General features: G+C 37.7%; 1 protein-coding gene and 1 long non-coding RNA gene across 4 annotated transcripts in view; one reads left to right on the top strand and one right to left on the bottom strand.

Annotated features, from left to right (window-relative positions):
- Nucleotides 1-3,250: 3,250 nt before the first annotated feature.
- On the bottom strand, nt 3,251-12,534 carry lipib (lipase, member Ib). 2 transcript variants are annotated; one of them, XM_023274016.3, is made up of 10 exons: nt 12,421-12,534; nt 10,572-10,963; nt 9,118-9,226; nt 8,836-8,937; nt 7,628-7,717; nt 7,379-7,546; nt 5,067-5,156; nt 4,721-4,829; nt 4,392-4,565; nt 3,251-3,823 (listed from the first exon to the last, which is right to left on the bottom strand). In XM_023274016.3, exons 1-10 carry the CDS (start codon nt 12,470-12,472, stop codon nt 3,739-3,741), a joined length of 1,371 nt encoding a protein of 456 aa, XP_023129784.2. In that variant the 5' UTR covers nt 12,473-12,534; the 3' UTR covers nt 3,251-3,738. The 2 variants fall into 2 exon arrangements, with proteins under 2 accessions (XP_023129784.2, XP_054863113.1); XM_055007138.1 differs by lacking the exon at nt 12,421-12,534 and adding an exon at nt 11,083-12,178.
- The window catches only part of LOC118470534 (uncharacterized), a 15,684-nt gene continuing 419 nt past the window's right edge, over nt 3,578-18,842 (top strand). The window contains exons 1-7 of one of the 2 annotated variants that reach the window (XR_008600398.1): nt 3,578-3,718; nt 4,397-5,162; nt 5,594-5,643; nt 7,334-7,535; nt 8,838-8,963; nt 9,146-9,249; nt 12,429-12,625. This is a non-coding gene — a long non-coding RNA (uncharacterized LOC118470534). Of the gene's footprint in view, nt 3,719-4,396; nt 5,163-5,593; nt 5,644-7,333; nt 7,536-8,837; nt 8,964-9,145; nt 9,250-12,428; nt 12,666-18,842 lie in introns of both variants that reach the window. The other variant, XR_008600399.1, reaches the window with a different exon arrangement.

Here is an 18,842-nt window from a genome sequence, read left to right as displayed (position 1 = left end):
GTCTTAGCTTATCCTGTTTTATCTGGTCTTGTCTTGTTCTATCTTAGCTCAACTTAGCTTAGCTTTTCCGATTTTGTTTGGTCCTGCCTTGGCCCATCTTACCTTGTCTTTTCTGGTCTTGTCTTTATTTTATTTTATCTTATCTTTTTTTTATTAGATTCCTCGATGAGTTCTATAAAATGTCAGAAAAAGCTAAAAAATATCAGTGTTTCGCCACAGCGAGGATCCCTTTTCTACTCTCATTATGTCTTCGAAGCATATAAATATTTAAGTTTAATGAATCAGACAATTTAAAAAATGTCTGAAACAGTGGACAGACTTTGAATTGTGGACAAAACACTCATTGACATTTTCTGACATTTTATCGACCAAATAATCCATTAATCAAGAAAATATTTCTTATTTGCAGCCCTGAACAGGATTTACAACTTTTTGTTTTCCATCTTTGTAAGTTTCTGGTCTGATTGTTGGACATAAACATACTGACAGGAGTTTGTCACCATTTTCTGGCTGTTTATGGACCCAAATATTTGTTGATTTAGCAGGAAAAACAGCAGAATACTTGTTCATAATGCAACAATAATGTCTAAATAATTCATATTTACAAATATATTGTGTTGTAATGAGCTTTAATCTAAACTTGCACTAACTTCTGTCCACACACTGCAGCAAAAAATATCAAAATTCTACCAGTTTTCCTCATTAAATTAGACAAATTAGATGTTTTTCTTTTGTAGAAAGTCACTCTCAGCATCTCTGACAACTTAAACGCCTTCAAAATGCTTGAGAAAATTCAAAAAATTAGCTTTTGTGATGAAATTGAAACATTTTAAGGTCAAAACTGAGATTTAAAGCGGACCATTCAACTCCAAAAAGGCACTTTTTACGTTGCCCGTAGCAACCATGTAATAAAAAAAAAGTCAGATTGCCTTTGATTTATCTTTGGTTTTTCAGTGTTTTACAGAGAAAATCACCTGAATCTTGCAGGAAAAAGTACAAATATTGTGTATTACACTAAATGTCAATGGAAAATGTTGCGGACGCTTGAAATACTCTCCAAAACAAGTCATTTATTTCAAACTGTGTGAAAATGCACAATAGAAAAACAGGTTTCCAGCACTGAGACTCAACCGGATGCTCAGTTGTGTCACATTTATCGACTCTAACAGTGTTTGTTTTAACGTCACGGGTGTAGATTTGAACATGGTTTGGACGTAGGAGGCATTTTCAGCAATTAATTTCACAAATTCTGGTAAATTTGTGCCTTTTCTGCTTTAATTTGCAGCTAAAACGTAAAATCGTGAAAGAAAACCACAAAATTCAGGCTCATATCTCCAGCGTCCTCCCTGAAATCTACGCCTGTGTTTAAACTAAAATGATCTTTCAGGCTTTACCTGCAGATTTTCAAAATAAAACTGTCAAACTCCACAATAAGACAACACAAATCTAGTAAAACACAAACGTCATCGCAGCGTCACTGTTCAGCTCTGACGTGATTTATCTTCAACTTTATTCACTTTTTCAGTCAATTTGCACCCAGAATGTTTCTATAAAAGTGGTGTAGTTGAGGAGTTGCAGGTAAAAGGCACAGATTATTCATGTTTAACTGCACTGGAACTGATTATATTTAAATGTATATAATATTTATTCATGTTAGTGGACAGAAACCAGCTTTAAAAAGTAGTTAATGGTTTATTTTTTGTAAATTTTCACATTTTGTAACCGGTTTTAAAGGTTTTAACTGTATAAAGCACGCAGGGCTGGTCGATTTATCGAAATATTATTAGCTATGTTCAGAATACAGGAGCTAAAATCTCACAAAATGCCATAAAAATAGACACTCCAGTTTGTAAATCACATTTTCTGGATATAATAGAGCATCATCAGCATTTTTATTGTTTTATTTCAGTGAAAAAAGAACCATTTTAACTAAAAATTATGGCTCATATGATATTTTTTGCAGATTTTTGTGTATTTTTAAGCCCTGGTTGCACACAGTAGTTCACACGTTCCTGTTTTTGTGTGTTTTTAAGCAAAAATGATGCAGAAATTAAGTTTTTAAACGAGTTTAAGTTCTGTAAAGTCATCGCAGAAATGTTTTTAGACAGGGGAAATTAAAATAAAGCCCTCGTCTAGTGTATAAATACCATATTATCTGATTAAAAGTCAATTTGGAGTGTCTGTCTTTAATAAAACTCATTTGTCTGTTATAAATCCAATTTTTAAATTCAAACATGGCCCACTATAGATTCTGTCACTAATTTTTGACCTTTTTTTATGAAATTACATGAAATTCTGCTTTTAATAAACACTTCTAAGGTTTTAAGAGCTGCTTCAGTATAATAAACTCAAATTTAATTTTCCAGACTTTTTTTTGAACTTTAAACTAAAATGCAGCTGCATTTATTGGATTTCTTTGGCAGTTTGTGCTTTTATCAGAATTTAATGCAGCATTTGACTGTTTTTTTAAGCCTCTGGGCAGAAAATCGTCATTCTAAGTTTGATTAAATCACATCTGCATGGGTTTTTGGTGTTAAAAAATAAAATGAATTGTTTAGTAATTGTGTATGTTATACATGCAGCTTTAACCCTCCTGTTGTCTTCATTTACGGGCACTAAAAAATATTGTTCCCTGTCTTAAAAAAAGTTCAGCAAAAAATTTCCCCAAATTTATAAAAAAATTTGCAAAATCTTCAGGAAGAAAATTCCAAAAAATCCTTAGTTTCCCTTATAAGTTTTATTTTGTAAACAAATCCCCAAATTTGTCAAGAAATAAAAATTTTAAAAATAAAAAAAATAATAAAAATTGTAATTTTTTTCAAAAAATAACTAAAAGTCTTCCCCCCCAAAATCCTAAAAATATCTAAAGTAATTACATATATATCAATAAAAGTTCTAATATTTTGTTTACGAACATTCAGAAAAAAATCAACCAAAATCCAGCAAATTTCGCTGGACTTTGGTTGATTTTTTTCCAAATGTTTTTAAAGAAACATTTTTTAAAAAAATATTTCTTTTTTTCCACCAAAAACTTTTCAAAAATGTCACAAAAATTTTGAAAATGTGGACGTTTTCACTCTGAAAATATTTTTTTTTCCCCCACATTTTGAAACTTTAAAATGGGTCAATTTGAGCCGCAGGACGACACGAGGGTTAATACTAAAAAACATATGAATGTCTTTATTGTGTTTTGGTTGAATCTGCATATTGTTGCTGTTTATGCGCCTGTTTTCTGCTGTGTGACTGAATATTTTCAGCCATGTAGTGATTTATTTTGCATAAAATCTGCTCAAACATTTAAAGGAAAGCTTCATCTTTAACATGTGAAAGAGTTTTGATGAAATTTTTGTGAATTCTGATCAGTTTTGTGTGACTAAATACTGTTAAAATGAAACTGCATCCTTGAAATGAGGCGTTTACAACCACAAATGTGAGGAAAATGTCGTGTTTTTGTTGCAGTTTGTCCAGTTCCAGGTGAACTCATCCCCCTGATGTCAGCGTGATGTAAGTGTCTCCATAATCTCTGAACCAATCGCTCTGATCAGCTTTCTAATTCCTGGTTCGGGTCCAGCGACCAGAATTAATCCGCCTCGCCTCCGTCGGCCGGCAGGGACTGGAGGCCGTCGGTTCTTCAGCTGGAGCTCCACCTGGTGGAACCCTGCAGCACCCAGAGGACGTCTGGGAGGGCCAGTCCGATGAGGGTCCACAGAAGAAGAAGGTAAAGAAGAGTTCAGGGCGTCAGAGTCTGGAGTTACAGGGCAGCGGACGGAACGCCACCTCCATATTCTCCTCCATGATGATGTCAAAACGACACATCAGAGGCCTGGAGGACAGAAAAGGAGATTTATTAAGACTTTACTGTACATATTAGATGTAAACTCACTGGAGGAGCATCTTTAAATACTTATTATCACTCTTTAGATATTTATTTATTCTGTATTTAATCAAGCAAGTAACATTAAAAATTAAACTTTTTCAAGAAATTACTGGTATTTTACGGATTTTCCCAGTTTGGTTAAATTACAGATAATATTGGTAAAATATCACAAAACAGTAATCGTTTAATAATATAATAAAATGAAAAATTGTTTTAAAATTTTTACAAGTTTTGATTGTTACAGTATTCAACCATTTTCAAACACTTTTTGTGGCACCTCTTAATTTATCTTAGTTTATCCTATTTTGCCTGTTCTTAGCTTATGCTATTTTGTCTGGTCTTGTCCAGTCTTACCTTGTCTTAGCTTAGCTTATACTGTTTTGTCTTAACTTAGCTTATTTTATTTTGTTTAGTCTTGCCTTGGCCCACCTTACCTTGTATTGTCTGGTCTTGTCTTATTTTGTTTTATTTTATTTTATTCTATCTCGTCTCATCTTGTTTTCTGTCCACTGACCTCAGTGGACGTTCCAGCGGCGTGAAGCGAATCCTCAGCAGCCTGATCTTGTACCGAGGACCGATGACGTTTCCGGTGCTGATGCGCATGGAGATCTTGTGGACGTGCTGCAGTTCTTCATCGAACTGGGCCAGCAGCCTGGTGGAGGTGTACTGCTCGAACCGCAGGAGCTGACTGAGGAGAAACAGCAGATCTGAAGGTTCTTAGATGAAACTGATGCAGAATTCAAAGTTTAGAAACGCCAGATATGTGCATTTTCTCATGTTTTAGTCATATACACCTCTACTGGTTGCTTGTTCAATGATGTTCTAAACCATGAATGGACTTACTGGTCTGTTCGGGCCTCGGTGAAGTTCCTTCCGCTGTGCAGCCGGATGTAGACGACGCCCCAACGGAGGTACTGGTTCCACGTCACCATGTCCACCCTGTAGCTCATCTCTGCAGCACAGGACACACATTTATTAGCCACTGACTGCAAAAATATTCTCCTGGATTGTTATAAAGTCATTCTACTGATGCTCTCATCTACTTTATCCTCCTTTATGAAGGCTGATACTTGGACCAAGATGGCCAACTGTTGGATTTTCACAATAAAAGTCCTCTTTAAGGGCAGTTTCCTTCCACTCAGATGTGACTGTGGATGATGTGAGGTTTACATGAGTGTGTCGGACTCACTCCTGTAGGGCAGCGTCGCCGTGGTGCTGAAGAAGGCTTTGGTCTGTCTGAGTCGCAGCAGAGTTTCCCTCCACGGGCCGAGGTCGTAACCTGCAGGTGAGAGCGTTCAGGTGTTCAGATACCTGTCAGTGCAGCGTTTTACTGGTTTACAGTCCAAGTTATCCCAGCTTTAGACTGAAAACAACAATCGATTGAAGAGTTTGGGCTGAAAAAAGAGTCAAAACAAGCTGCCAGTATTGAATATTTTACCTCTTTGGGTTTATTTTACCTCTAAAATATCTAGTAAATCAATTGATAGAACATGTTTAAACTCTAAAAGATCTGCTAAATCGAGCGATAGAACGTGTTTAAACTCTAAAATATCTCCCTCCTGATTGAGATCTCGCTGAGGCTGTGGAAAAACCTTGTTTACTGCAGCCAAGTTCTCTCCTAACAGGATTAAATCGGAGTATTTTTGTGCAGGAGAGGAACACTGTGATGTGCTGGTGACCTTTATTTGGTTGTCTCCCTTCTAAAAACACCATCAGGGGGTTTTCCTGCTTCAGAATGGACTTTGTGGGGGCAACTACTGAGTGGGGTAAGATGAACCTGTGGGTTAGTTAAGGTTTAATGTTAAAAATGTTATTTTTGACCATTGACTGAATAAAAACATGCATTATGCTTGGATAAATGAAACCATGATGATGAAAACTGGTTGTATTCTCAATTTTTATCATTTTAGGAGTGAATATTCTCTAGAAAAATCCTGATATGCCTTATTGAAGGAAACTGGCCTTTAAAGTTCTACATTTTATCTTTAAATACAATTTTTAAGAGGTCATTTGGTGTTGAATTTGTCTTTCATATAGCATTATATAAGGTGGGAATAAGGGATAAAATTTTAAATTTGAATCGACATGATTGACGGCACAACAAAAGAGGAAAATAGTTGGTCTGCTGCTCTAAAATCAGAGGTTTTCTGGAGAATATTCACATGCACATAATGCACATTTTTATTCAGTAAATGGACAAAAATAACATAAAAACACACAACTCTGACATATTTTCTCCAAAGGCTCAAGTTAGATGAGCCAAGAAAACACTTTTTTAAAATTTTTTTTGGAAAGCCGTATTTTAAAAACAGTTTATTTTAGATCCAAACCAGTTATTCCCAGATACTCCCCACATCCAGAAGTACGTGTTTTATTTTTATACATTACTGTAGCGACACCTCAAGTAAAAACTGTCTCATCTAACCACCACTCTCCTTTAAACATGAGTCTGGAACACATAATCTGGCAGAAATGGATGTTTTTTTTAATGTTATTTTTGTCCATTTACTGAATAAAAACGTACATTATGCTTGGATAAATGAAACCAGTGTGATGAAAACTGGTTTTATTCTCTATTTTTAGCATTTTGGGAGTAAATGTTCTCTTTTTTTTCGTCTAGCCAAGCATAATGCACATTTTTATTCAGTAAATGGGCAAAAATAACATAATAAACACACATTTCTGCCAGATGTAGAGTCATTTAGAACAAGTTTTTGTTATTTTGGACACATATTGAGCCATTCTGGACAGTTTTAAGTCATTTTTGATTAGTTTTTTTTAATTTTTATTTTGAACATGTTGAATAAGATCTAGATGCATTTACAAGAAGTTATTTTCAAGAAATTCTGTTATATTGTGGGCAAATTTTGAGTAATTTTGGACAAATTTCGCATAACTTTGCACAATTTGGGATAATTTTGGGCAATTTAGAGAAATTTTGAGTTATTTTTGATTTTTTTTCTTTTTACACAAGTGATGAATCAAATTGGATGCATTTCGGAGAAGTTTTTGTTATTTTGGACAAATTCTGACTCAGTGTGGGCAAATTTTGAGTCATTTTGGGCAATTTTCGATCATTTTGATGATTTAAAATTTTTATTTTGATATCTCAATAATTTAAAACATATTTCAGGATGTGGGGAGGATCTAGAATAATTGTTGTGGGTCTGAAATAAACTGTTTTAAAATATGGCTTTCCAAAAAAAAAGTGTTTCCTTGTCTCAACTCAGAGATAAATTGAGTCTTTGGAGGAAACATGTTGGAGTTGTATATTTTTTATGTTATTTTTGACCATTCACTGAATAAAAATGTGCATTATGCTTGGATAAATGAAACCATGATGATGAAAACTGGTTTTAATCTACATTTTTATCATTTTGGGAGTGAATATTCTCCAGAAAACCCTTGATTTTGTAGCCTTAGACCAACTATTTCCCTATTTTGTTCACATTTCAGGTCAGTAGAGATGTCTGAGTGATCTTAGAGTGTTTCGTCTCCTACCGAGCAGCGGGCAGGACGCCGGTCTGAAGGCCTCACACTGCAAACATCGACCCTCCAGGAAGTCGCTGTAGGAGGAGCAGGGGTATCCGGTGAGGCTGCAGGTCCGGTTCAGGGAGCAGAGGTAGAGGAAGACGGAGCGCTGGTGGTCGCACACAAAGTACGATTTACCTGCAGGGTGATGGAGAAGCGCTGTGAGTGTGTGTGTGTGTGTTAAATTATGCGTGCACGTCTGTTGCTGTGTGTTTTCACCTGCAAAGATGGTTTTGGGGCATCCTGGCTGGTCGACTCCTCCGTTGGCGTAGAAATCGATGTGACCGTGAGCTCCTCTCAGGCCAAACGCTGCACAAACAAACACAGTAAATCCTAAATTTATTCAAAATTTAGATTTAAAGCAACTACAATTGTGCTTTTTTTAAAAATTTTTTAACCTCAAAGGATCTATTTTCCAAAGTTTTCTACATATTCAGATGGTAGAACTCTGCAAAATAGTAGATTAAGTAAATTACATTTTCCAACCTAATTTTGCAAGTTTTTGTGTTTTTTGCTTTTAAATCCTAACTGAATGATATTTTCATTATCCTGTAGTGTACAATAAAACATAATTATACATATAAATGAATTACCAATGCTTTTAGACATTATAAGCTGATTTATTCAGCATTTTTGTTTTGAAAACTTGCATAAATATACAAGATATCTCTTATTTAACGAGCGTTGCACTTTTCACACGTTACATTTTTACATATTTTGTTTTTTTACTGTAATTTTTTTATATTTGCACATTTATTTACCTAATTAACTTAACAAAGTGTTGCCTAATTATGTAAACGCACTGACATAATTGAACTGCAATCTATTTTATTCTATTCTAGTAAATAAAAAAATATTTGTGAATTTGGAGTGTTTTTATCTTTAAAAAATCTTTTTTCTTAAAAAAATCTTCACAGTTACAACTTTTTTGCATTATTTTATATTGGGCATGTAAATTAAAAGTCTTTTTTTGTAGTTTTGTTGATATTTCCAAAAAAATCTGGAAAAAATCTCTGAAATAAATAGAAGAAAATCAGTAAAATGACAAAACCTAGATGTTTCAGCCATGTATCCGTTAATTTTAGCTGAATATTTAACCTTTTTCATCACCTATAGACACTTCCCTAATTTATCCATTAATTTGTCTAAATATTTCAACCTGTTTTTTATCTGTTGTTTATGTATTTTGTCTATTATCTAGCAATATAGTGAATTGGATTGAGACACTTCTATATTGTAGGTCCGACATCATACAGCAATCATCAATATAAATTTTTTAAAAACACAAACGGAATAATTTGCGTGTGCTCAGTGACATTGAACTCACAATGAACAGACACTTTAACATGACCAGTGTCTGTTTTATGTCGTTTTATTTGCACTCATGTCGCAAAAACAAACTAAACATAAAAATCTGATTTGCTCACAGTCCATGTCGGTGTGAAGAACGTCCACAAACATGGCGTCCGTTGGGTCCAGCCTCTCCTCCGGCGTGGCGCTGGTGAACATCGGTCCGGCCGGGTCAAGACCTGGAGGACAGGAAGTTCATAAAAAGGTGTGTTTGTAGTTTGTAAGTATTGTTAATTGTCTCCTGCAGCGACTGATGAATGCAGATTACAGTTTTGAACCTCAGTTCCATGCATGGAGTTCTCCTCTGTGGGGGAAAGTAACTAAGTACTTCTACTCTAGTACTGTCCTGGTTTATTCACCTGTGATACGGCCGATCTTCCCCTTCAGGTTTGCTCCGATGAACCCGGCCAGGTGAGCTCCCAGACTGACGCCGATGAGGTGGATCGAGCTCAGAGAGGCTCCTTCCTCCTGCAAAAAAACACACATTCAAGGTACAAATTTTATCCTCTAGTTTCCGTCCGACTGCACAGAATTAGACGTGAATTATCAGTGGAGACATTTATAATACTAATAATACTACTTTTCAAAACTTTAGAGCGTTAAAATGTGAAAACAGCAGCTTAAAATGCACTTTTTATTCACAAAGAAACCTGAAAATTGCATCCTGTTTTGTGAGAATTCAGTAGTTCAGCGAAAAGTTTCATTGTTAAGGATATTTTTAACAGCTTTTTAACTTAAAAAAAAGTACTTTTTTTGGCAGAATTTTATTAACGGCGGCATGATGAAGGTTTTAAACTTAAATAAGACCCTCATATTGGGAACTAGAAGTTACAAAGGACACAAATAAACAGTCAAGACTACAAATGGACGGGTTTTTAGGAGTTTGAAGGGATGAAAACTTGACGTATTTTGCCGTTATTTTCTTCAACTCGCACCACAACATTGGCCAGCATCACCTACAAGGTCTAGTAATGTTTTAATCGAATGTTTTCAGCATATTTGTTATCTTAAATAATGTTCTTATGAGGTTAAATGTAAACTAAGACAGAACGTTTTAACATTCAGAGGATGTTTGGAAGATGCTGTCAGATTATGTTGTATAAAAAGCAACAAAGAACCTAAGAAGAACTCACAAAATCATGTCAATATGTGCTAAAATGTTCTTGTAATTTGATATTTTCACAAAGACGCAACCATTTTTGTGCCATTTTGATGATTTGAGGATGTTTTTGGGGATTTTTCTGTTGAGAATGTTCTTCTATAAAATGTTCCACGATGTAACCAAATCCCACCGTCTCTCATTGGGATTCCAAAGGCAACTTTGGATTGTTGGGTTATCTGTTCTTTGGTTAAAATTCGTAAAGTCTTACTATATTATCCCAACCCCAACCCCTCCTGATATCCCCTCCCCTTCATCCTCACCCTGACCAGTCGAGGGAGATGGCCGCCTGAACCGAGCCTGGTTCTGTGGGAGGTCTTTTTCACCTCCCTATTTTTTTTTGTTCCTTTCCACCGTCTCTCATTGAGAATCCAAGGGCAACTTTGGATTGCTGGGTTTTCTGTTTTCTGTTTAAAGTTCATAAGGTCTGTACCTTTTTATGCTAAACGCTGTGAGATGACGTATGTCGTGAATCTGCGCTATATGAATAGAATTAACCTGAAAAACACATCCAACATCCACCCAGTGGAAGTTGTTGGAGTTATAGCTCCTCTCTTTTTGCCCCCGCTTTGGGCTCCACCACCTCCTGAGGAAATAATCTGAATTTTTAGCTCCTCCACCTTCTGTCTTTGCTTCGTTTTGCCGCCGCCTCACCTCCATCTTCATGATGAAGCCGGTCAGGTTATAGGCCGCCTCCCTCGTGTAGGTTACAGCGGTGAAGTAGTTGAGGTTGGCCGCCCCTTTGTTCCAGTCCACCACGATGACGTTCAGGTCCTCCTGCTCGGCCAGCAGGTGGACGATGTGGTTGATCCAGATGGGCGGCGCTCCGGTGGGCCGGTAGCCGTGGATGACGAAGGCGGTGGGCCGGGAGAGGTTGAGGAGCGGCTGGGAGGCCAGGCGGCGGTGGTTGATCTCGCGGCCACAGTCCAGGTTGGACCGGGTGTAGAGCAGCAGCCGGACGTAGAGGCTGGTTCCCATGAAGCAGTGGGACAGGTTCAGGTCGGTGAAGTTGTCACAGGATTCACCTGACCCGGTTTCCTCCTGACCTGGAGATGAAACGCAGGAGATATTTTATGTTATTCCACCTTGAATCACCAGAGGCCTCCTGCTCAACCCTCTCTGATTAGCTTAAAACGTTTCTGTATCATAAACTGTAGATATTTACCCCTCCTGTTGTCTTCAATTACAGGAACCAAAAAATCTTGTTTCCTTGTCTGAAAACAATCAAAAAATTCAGAAAAAAAATTCCCCAAATTTCTGAAAATTTGCAAAACCTTCAGAAAGAAATTTCCAATAATTCCTTAAAAGTTTAATTTTTAAAAAATCCCCCAAATTTGGCAAGAAACAAAAATCCTAAATTCGCTGGATTTTGGTTGATTTTTATCCTGAATGTTCTTAAACATTTTTTTAACATTTCTTTTTTTCCACCAAAAAATGTTCAAAAATTTCCCAAAAATGTTGAAAATGTGGACATCAGAAGTTTCAATGTGAAAATATATATTTTTCCACATTTTCAAACTTTAAAACGGTTCAATTTTGACCCGCAGGATGACACGAGGGCTAAGATAGTATCTGTGAAATTTTATCTTAGTTTATCAAAAATGTTTTCAAAAACTCTATCGACCGACTTTGAGCACATTTATTGACACATGGAAACATGATCAGGAATTTTTTACTTTTTTGGGCTCATTTTTCCCAACAGAACACCCTTAGAATGCCATAAATCATTATCGCATTTGGTTTGCAACAATTGCAAAAGTTGAAAAGAAATCCTGGAATCAACTTGTACATTTGTAATAAGTTTATTTTTTTTCCGGTGCTGGAGTCCTCTGCAAACTCTTTCTCACACTGCTCTGCTCATCAGTTGTAGGAAGACGTTTCACCATGCTGAGTGTATCTTCAGACAACTGATGACTTTTGTCTCTCTGTGGTAGTCGGGTTTTTAAGCCAGGTTGGCGCTTATTTCTCTCTATGATTTAGCCCATCACGTCACAGCTGTTCCTCTTCTCAGTCCAAACAACAACATTTATCCTGGGGGCCTCCTTCCCGTCTGCTGGGTTTCTCCAATTAACTCCCAGGAGTGCGACACTGCCCTCAATAGGATCAGGCTGCTTTAAAAATACCGCCTTCATCCCTTCGTCCAGCGCCGGAGCAGTGATGTGGAGGGTTACCGGCTGGAAACGGCCCAAATCCACCCCAAACCAGCAGCAGACATGAGTGGACTGTGAACACACTGTGCTGCTTGTTTACTGTAAATCCAGCAGACAGGAGCAGGTTTCTCCATTTTAAATCTTAAGCAGGTGAGAAGGTGGCTTTAAATAATCTGCTCCAGTCCTCTAAGCTGTCTCTCACACCTGTACATTCTCCCTTTCCAGTCATTTAAACTGGTTTCTGTCTAGATTAACTCCACGTCAGAGATCAGAGCTAAGCCGTAAGCAGATTTAAAGTTTCCACGCTGACCTGAAGCTGTAGTTTTGAAGCAGATTTGTGTTTTTTTCCTCACCTTTGCAGAGCATGAGGAGTCCCAGCAGAGCCAGGAGTCGGCTGGACGGCATCCTTCCTTCAGCAGGGCAGAGAGGCAGCGACGGGGGTGAAGGAGGTCCGACGGCAGAGTGGAGGAATGGATGAAGGAGGGATTGATGAGAGGAGGAGGAGGGAGAGGAGGAGGCGGTGACTTCCTTAGGAGGAAGGAGGAGCAACTGGTGGTGGTGAGAACATTCAACATCTGACCAGAAGTTACAGTTAAAGGTATTAAACCCTCCTAGGAAGGTTTCCCCTTTGATATTTCTTTTCTACACTGAATGATGATCAATTTAAAAAAAACATTTACAAGAATTTACCCAAAAAAGACAGATTTCTACAAAATCAATTAATTAAAATTATAAAATGTTAAATAAGTGTTTTCATTAGTGCTGCCACCACCGTGCTTCACATTTTAATGCTGCCACCACCATGCTTCACTTCATGATGCTGCCTCCACCATGCTTCACATCATGGTGCTGCCACCACCGTGCTTCACATTTTAATGCTGCCACCACCATTCTTCACACCATGATGCTGCCACCACCATGCTTCATATTATGATGCTGCCACCACCATGCTTCACATCATGATGCTGCCACCACCATGCTTCACATCATGGTGCTGCCACCACCATGCTTCACACCATGATGCTGCCACCACCATGCTTCACATCATGATGCTGCCACCACCATGCTTCATATTATGATGCTGCCACCACCATGCTTCACATCATGATGCTGCCACCACCATGCTTCACATCATGATGCTGCCACCACCATGCTTCACACCATGATGCTGCCACCACCATGCTTCATATTATGATGCTGCCACCACCATGCTTCACATCATGATGCTGCCACCACCATGCTTCACATCATGATGCTGCCACCACCATGCTTCACATCATGATGCTGCCACCACCATACTTCATATCATGATGCTGCCACCACCGTGCTTCACATTTTAATGCTGCTACCACCATGCTTCACTTCATGATGCTGCCACCACCATGATGCTGCCGCCACCATGCTTCACATCATGATGCTGCTACCACCATGATGCTGCCACCACCATGCTTCACATCATGATGCTGCCACCACCATGCTTCCCAGTGGAGGTGATGTCTTCATAATGATGTGCTAAGCTTGGTGTGAAACAATACATCTAGTCTGAGGTCATAAAGCTCCATCCTGGTCTCCTCAGACCAAAGAACCTTCTTCCAGGTGTCTTCAGAGTCTCCACAGGTCTTCTGGTGAAATCTAGTCCAGATTTCTCATAGGGACCCCTCACCAGCTCAAATCCTCTCCCATCTCTGCTATCTCACTCTCTGATTTCTCCATTCCTCTCTCTTCCTCTGTAAGAAATTTGGGAGTCATCTTTGACCCACATTTGTCATTTGAACACCACATACAAAATCTCTGTAAAATCTAATTTTTTCATCTAAAAAACATCTCAAAACTTCGTCCCACTCTCTCCCCCTCCGATGCTGAGAAGCTGGTTCATGTCTTTGTCTCCTCCAGGCTGGACTACTGCAATGCCCTCCTCGTCGGGATCCCAGCAAAAAGCCTCCTAAAGCTTCAACACGTGCAAAACACCGCCGCTAGGATCCTGACGAGGACGCCCAAACACGCTCACATCACACCTGTCCTCCGTAACCTCCACTGGCTTCCAATCGCAAAATGCATCCAGTACAAAATCTGTCTGCTTGCCTACCAGTGTATACATGGACATGCCCCCGACTACCTTTCAGAACTCTTAACCCTTCACTCCATCTCCAGACAACTTCGATCCACTAATACCAACCTTCTGTGCACTCCAAGATCCAACCTGAGAACAATGGGCGACAGAGTGTTCCAGACAGCTGCTCCTGAACTGTGGAACACACTACCACCACCCCTGAGGGCCCCACAGTCCCTGGAGTCATTTAAGAAAGGGCTGAAGACATTCTTATTTAAGCTCTAACATATTTACCGTTTCTAAAGTGTTTCTTTTAAATGCATTGTAGCACTTTGAGATTTTATATGTAAAGTGCATTATAAATTAAAGGTATTATTATTATTTTTATTATTATTATTATTATTATTATTATTATTATTATTATTATTATTATTATTATTATTATTATTATTATTATTATTTAATTTGAGCTTTTTCCAACAGAATCTTTCTCTTTGTCTCCATGAAGCTTTGACTGGTGAAGAACAGACAACAGTTGTTGGATGAACAGTCTCTAACATCTCAGCTGCTGAAGCTGGAACTCCTTCAGAGGAGTCATAAGAGTCTTGGTGTCCTCCCTCTCTAGTCTCTTTCTCCTTCAGAGGAGTCATAGGAGTCTTGGTGTCCTCCCTCTCTAGTCTCTTTCTCCTTCAGAGGAGTCATAGGAGTCTTGGTGGCCTCCCTCTCTAGTCTCTCAGTTCTTGAGGACATCCTGCTCTAGTCAGATTTATTCATGTTCCATCTTTCTTCCATTTCTTAATGATGGATTTAACTGGACTCCAGGAGATCTTCAGGAACTTGGAAATGTTCTTGTATCGTCCTGACTGATGCTTTTCAACAACCTTTTCTCAGAGTTTCTTGGAGTGTTCTTTAGTCTTCATGGTGTAGTTCTATCCAGGAGGACTGATCCACCAGAGGATGGACCTTCCAGATCCAGGAGTCTTTAGACTACAATCGCTTTTACTGTAAAGCTGCAAAAAGTAGAGCCTGTTTTGCATCTAAAGAGGGTACTTTATGTCGTACACCGCATGTACAGTGTGTATTCGAGCACTACAAAGTAAAGGCTGGATGCAGAAAAGAGAAAGCTCCTGGTAGGTGGCCCCAAACGGTTCCTCATCACTGATTAGTGGACTAGAACTGTGGCTAAAGTGCAGCATCAGGATCTGGAGCCACACCAGTGATGGTTATTAATAGCTGCAGCGACCACACCACACCCAGCCCATCCTGCCCTGCATCTCTGATACATGTAATTTAGCTTCTGCAGAGAGCCAAGCCTCTTCAAAGGCAGCGAAACCGGGCCGAGGCTTACAGTAATGTCAGAGGGAACGCTGGAAACATGCAATCAGTGGAGGGAAAACATAACAGGAGTCTGTAGGACGGTTTACAGAGAGAGCAGCATGGAGACTAACTATCGGTTAAAGTCGGTTATGAGAAGGAAAACTGGAATATTTTGTCAAATCAGCTGCTCAAGATGTGATAAAATCAGATCAAGTTTGTTCGTATTCTGCTTGCTCTATGATCATCACCACAAGCAAAAACCTGAAAAATAATCCCCTTTGCAGTTTATACAACTATGATTTGACATCCTTTAAGAGCTAGACTGGGTTATTTAAGTGCAGTTAGACTAGAAATTCTACTTTCTTGATTCTGTTTCAGAGGTTTTCTCAAGTTGATTAAATTAATATCATGCATGAAGAAAAAATCTGACATGTCTACGATTTCAATTAGATTTTAAATTAATTGGTGAGTTGTTTGGAGTATAAAATGTCAGAAAATGGTGAAAAATGTTCATCAGTTTGTTCTGAAATATTCAGTTTACTCTCATAAAGGAGGAAAAAAGAAACTATTCCCATTTAAGAAGATTAAATCACATTTTTATTTACTCAAAGATGCATATCCAAATTAAATTGACTAATCAATTAATTGTGCAGCTCAAATATCCAGTCTATGAGCAGACAAGAAGATATTTCCTTTATATTCAATATGATTAATGAAAAACAAGGAGTTCAAAAGTTTATCATGATCTGTTTTTTTTAAATAATCGTGTTTTCTGTCTTTATTTATACAAATCATGCAAAATAGAAGCAAGTAACCTTGAATTTGCCAAAATTTGAGCAATAATTTTGTAAAAATTCAGTCTTTTTGGTTTGTTTATGCTCGTTCCTTGCACATCTGTCCTTTTCTGTGCGTTTGTTGTGTTTCTTTGAGCCCATTTCACTCCTAGTTTTCTTTTTTCAAAGGTTCCCGGTTCATAAGGTCACGATGTTCTGACCAGTTAAAGAGCTTATCTCTGGAGGCCAAACCCGGTCAGCAGTCGTCCCTGTCGGCCAATCAGAGCCGTCGGCGTAGATCTGGTGGAAATTAGTATTTAGTCACTTTAAAAATCACCATAAAACACAGAAAACCAACCAGAGGTGCAGCCACTTTCTAGATCTCATTAAAGAAGCTTTTACTGTTTCACCCAGGAATATGAATATTTAGATTTATTTGTTGAGATTTCCACATTTGCAAATAAATCAGGTAAAGTTTAGAAATAATTATGCATAAAATAATCCACAGAACCTGTAGAATATTTAGATTTGATTTGATTTAATGCATCATTAATGATATTATTTATTATGTTTTATACATATACGAGAACATGCTCTACACAGGTACTTAGATAATAATCTGTACAATATTAATACTTTATATTTACATTCATGACAGAATCTGTGCAATAATGTTATTCCTAAAATTAGTACTTATGTATATCCTGGTTTATTTTTCTTTGCTGCTGGAACGATGCAAATTTCCCCACTGTGGGATTAATAAAGGGTTGTCTTGTTTTATTTTATCTTGTCTTCTTGTCTTGTTTGTCTTGTCTTATCTTGTCTGGTTTTGTCTTATCTTGTCTTATTTTATTTTGTCTTGTCGTCTTGTCTTATGTTGTTGTCTTGTTGGTTTTGTCATCTCTTGTCTTGTCCTGTCTTAATTTGTCTTGTCTTCTTGTCTTGTCGTCTTGTCTTGTTTGCGTTGTCTTATCTTATTTTATCTTGTCTTGTCCTGTCTTAATTTGTCTTGTCTTGTCTGTCTTGTTTTGTCTCTGTGTCTTGTCTTGTCTTGTCTGTCTCATTTTGTCTGGTGTGGTCTTGTCTCGTTTTGGTCTTGTTTGTCTTATCTTGTCTTCTTGTCTTGTATCTCTTATCTTATTTTGTCTTGTCTTCTTGTCTTGTTTGTCTTATCTTATTTTGTCTTATCTTGTCTTCTTGTTTTGTTTGTCTTGTTTTATCTTGTCTTGTTTTGTTTTATCATCTTGCCTTGTCTTGTCTTGTCTTCTTGTCTTGTCTTCACTTGTCTTGTCTGTCTAATCTCGTCTTCTTGTCTTGTTTTGTCTTGTCTTGTTTGTCTTCTTGTCTTGTCTTGTCACATCTTGTCTTGTCATAAGAGTAATATTCTGATTTTGTCATATTAGAAGGTCAATTTTTGTATGAAAAATCTCTTTGTGTGTCATGTGTGACGTCACCACAAATTCAAACAGAAATATGTGCAATATTTCCCTGTAATGAGACTGAAAATGTAAAATTGGTTGAAGCAGAAGTGTAAAGTGACTTCTGTTAAGTATTTCATGCTCCAGACAGAGGTTCATAATAATGATAAAACCTCTTTAAGTGAAATAATCATAAAAAGCAGCTGGATTAGGGACAGTCAGGAGGCTTCGAGGGGTCAGACGTTCTATTGTAAGAGTCTTCAGCTAAAGCTGCTGAGATTATGGAAACTAAACCGCTGAACCGCACCATATTCATGTCTGTAAACTGCAGTATTAGGTAATGATAATGAGATGATCCAACACGTGTCCGCTCTGTGACACCATGAGCTACAAAACGACGAGCTTCAACCCACAAATCTGAGTCGGAAGGTCAAAGCTTTGGTATCATAACATCTAAACCCCTTTTAATTGGTCAAATACAGACTTTAACAATATTTATTTATTATATTTTCACACTGCTCAATCCCAACAACATAGAACTAGAGGCTTCAATAACCTGAACTTTTAGACTTTTTCGACTTCGGCACTTCGGTGCCAACTTTGTGGTCAAAACCAACAGAACACTTAAAAATAACTTTATTTAGCTTTTATTTAACAGTTTTCCAATAATAAGACTATAAATAATAAAAAAAAAAAAACAGCTGTAAAGTAGCCACTGCTGCTTGCTTTTGGCATCTGGGATGGCTAGCTTTATTCTTTTGGTTGGTTTTATGGCTGTTGGCATCAAGAAGGTTTGTTTCTTTGTTCTTTTGGAAGTTGATAATACCGCCACCATGCTTCAATGGCAGCAGCTGTAGACATACTTGCATCTTTATTTTAGTGGATTAGTGAGGAATCATACACCAATAAAAGTCAAATTTTATGTAAGATTCATGATGATGAAGGTATGAAAGGCTAGCAATGCATGGCTAAAATACTATTTATCTTCTGGAAGTTGATAATACCGCCACCATGCTTCAATGGTAGCACTGTAAACATACTAGTATCTTTATTTAAGTGGATTAGTGATGAATCATGACCAGTAAAATACAAGGCTAAAATAGTACAATGTCAGTATATTTTAGAAACCGCCAGTCTTTGGTAGTTGTTTAAATCCCTAAAAAGTCTTCTCTGTGAATTAGAGTTACATATTTAGCATTTTTTTTTGACTCGCTGTT

Source organism: Amphiprion ocellaris, chromosome 22 (assembly GCF_022539595.1).
Source record: "Amphiprion ocellaris isolate individual 3 ecotype Okinawa chromosome 22, ASM2253959v1, whole genome shotgun sequence".
Taxonomy (NCBI): domain Eukaryota; kingdom Metazoa; phylum Chordata; class Actinopteri; family Pomacentridae; genus Amphiprion; species Amphiprion ocellaris.
This window is presented reverse-complemented; position numbering and strand designations above follow the sequence as displayed.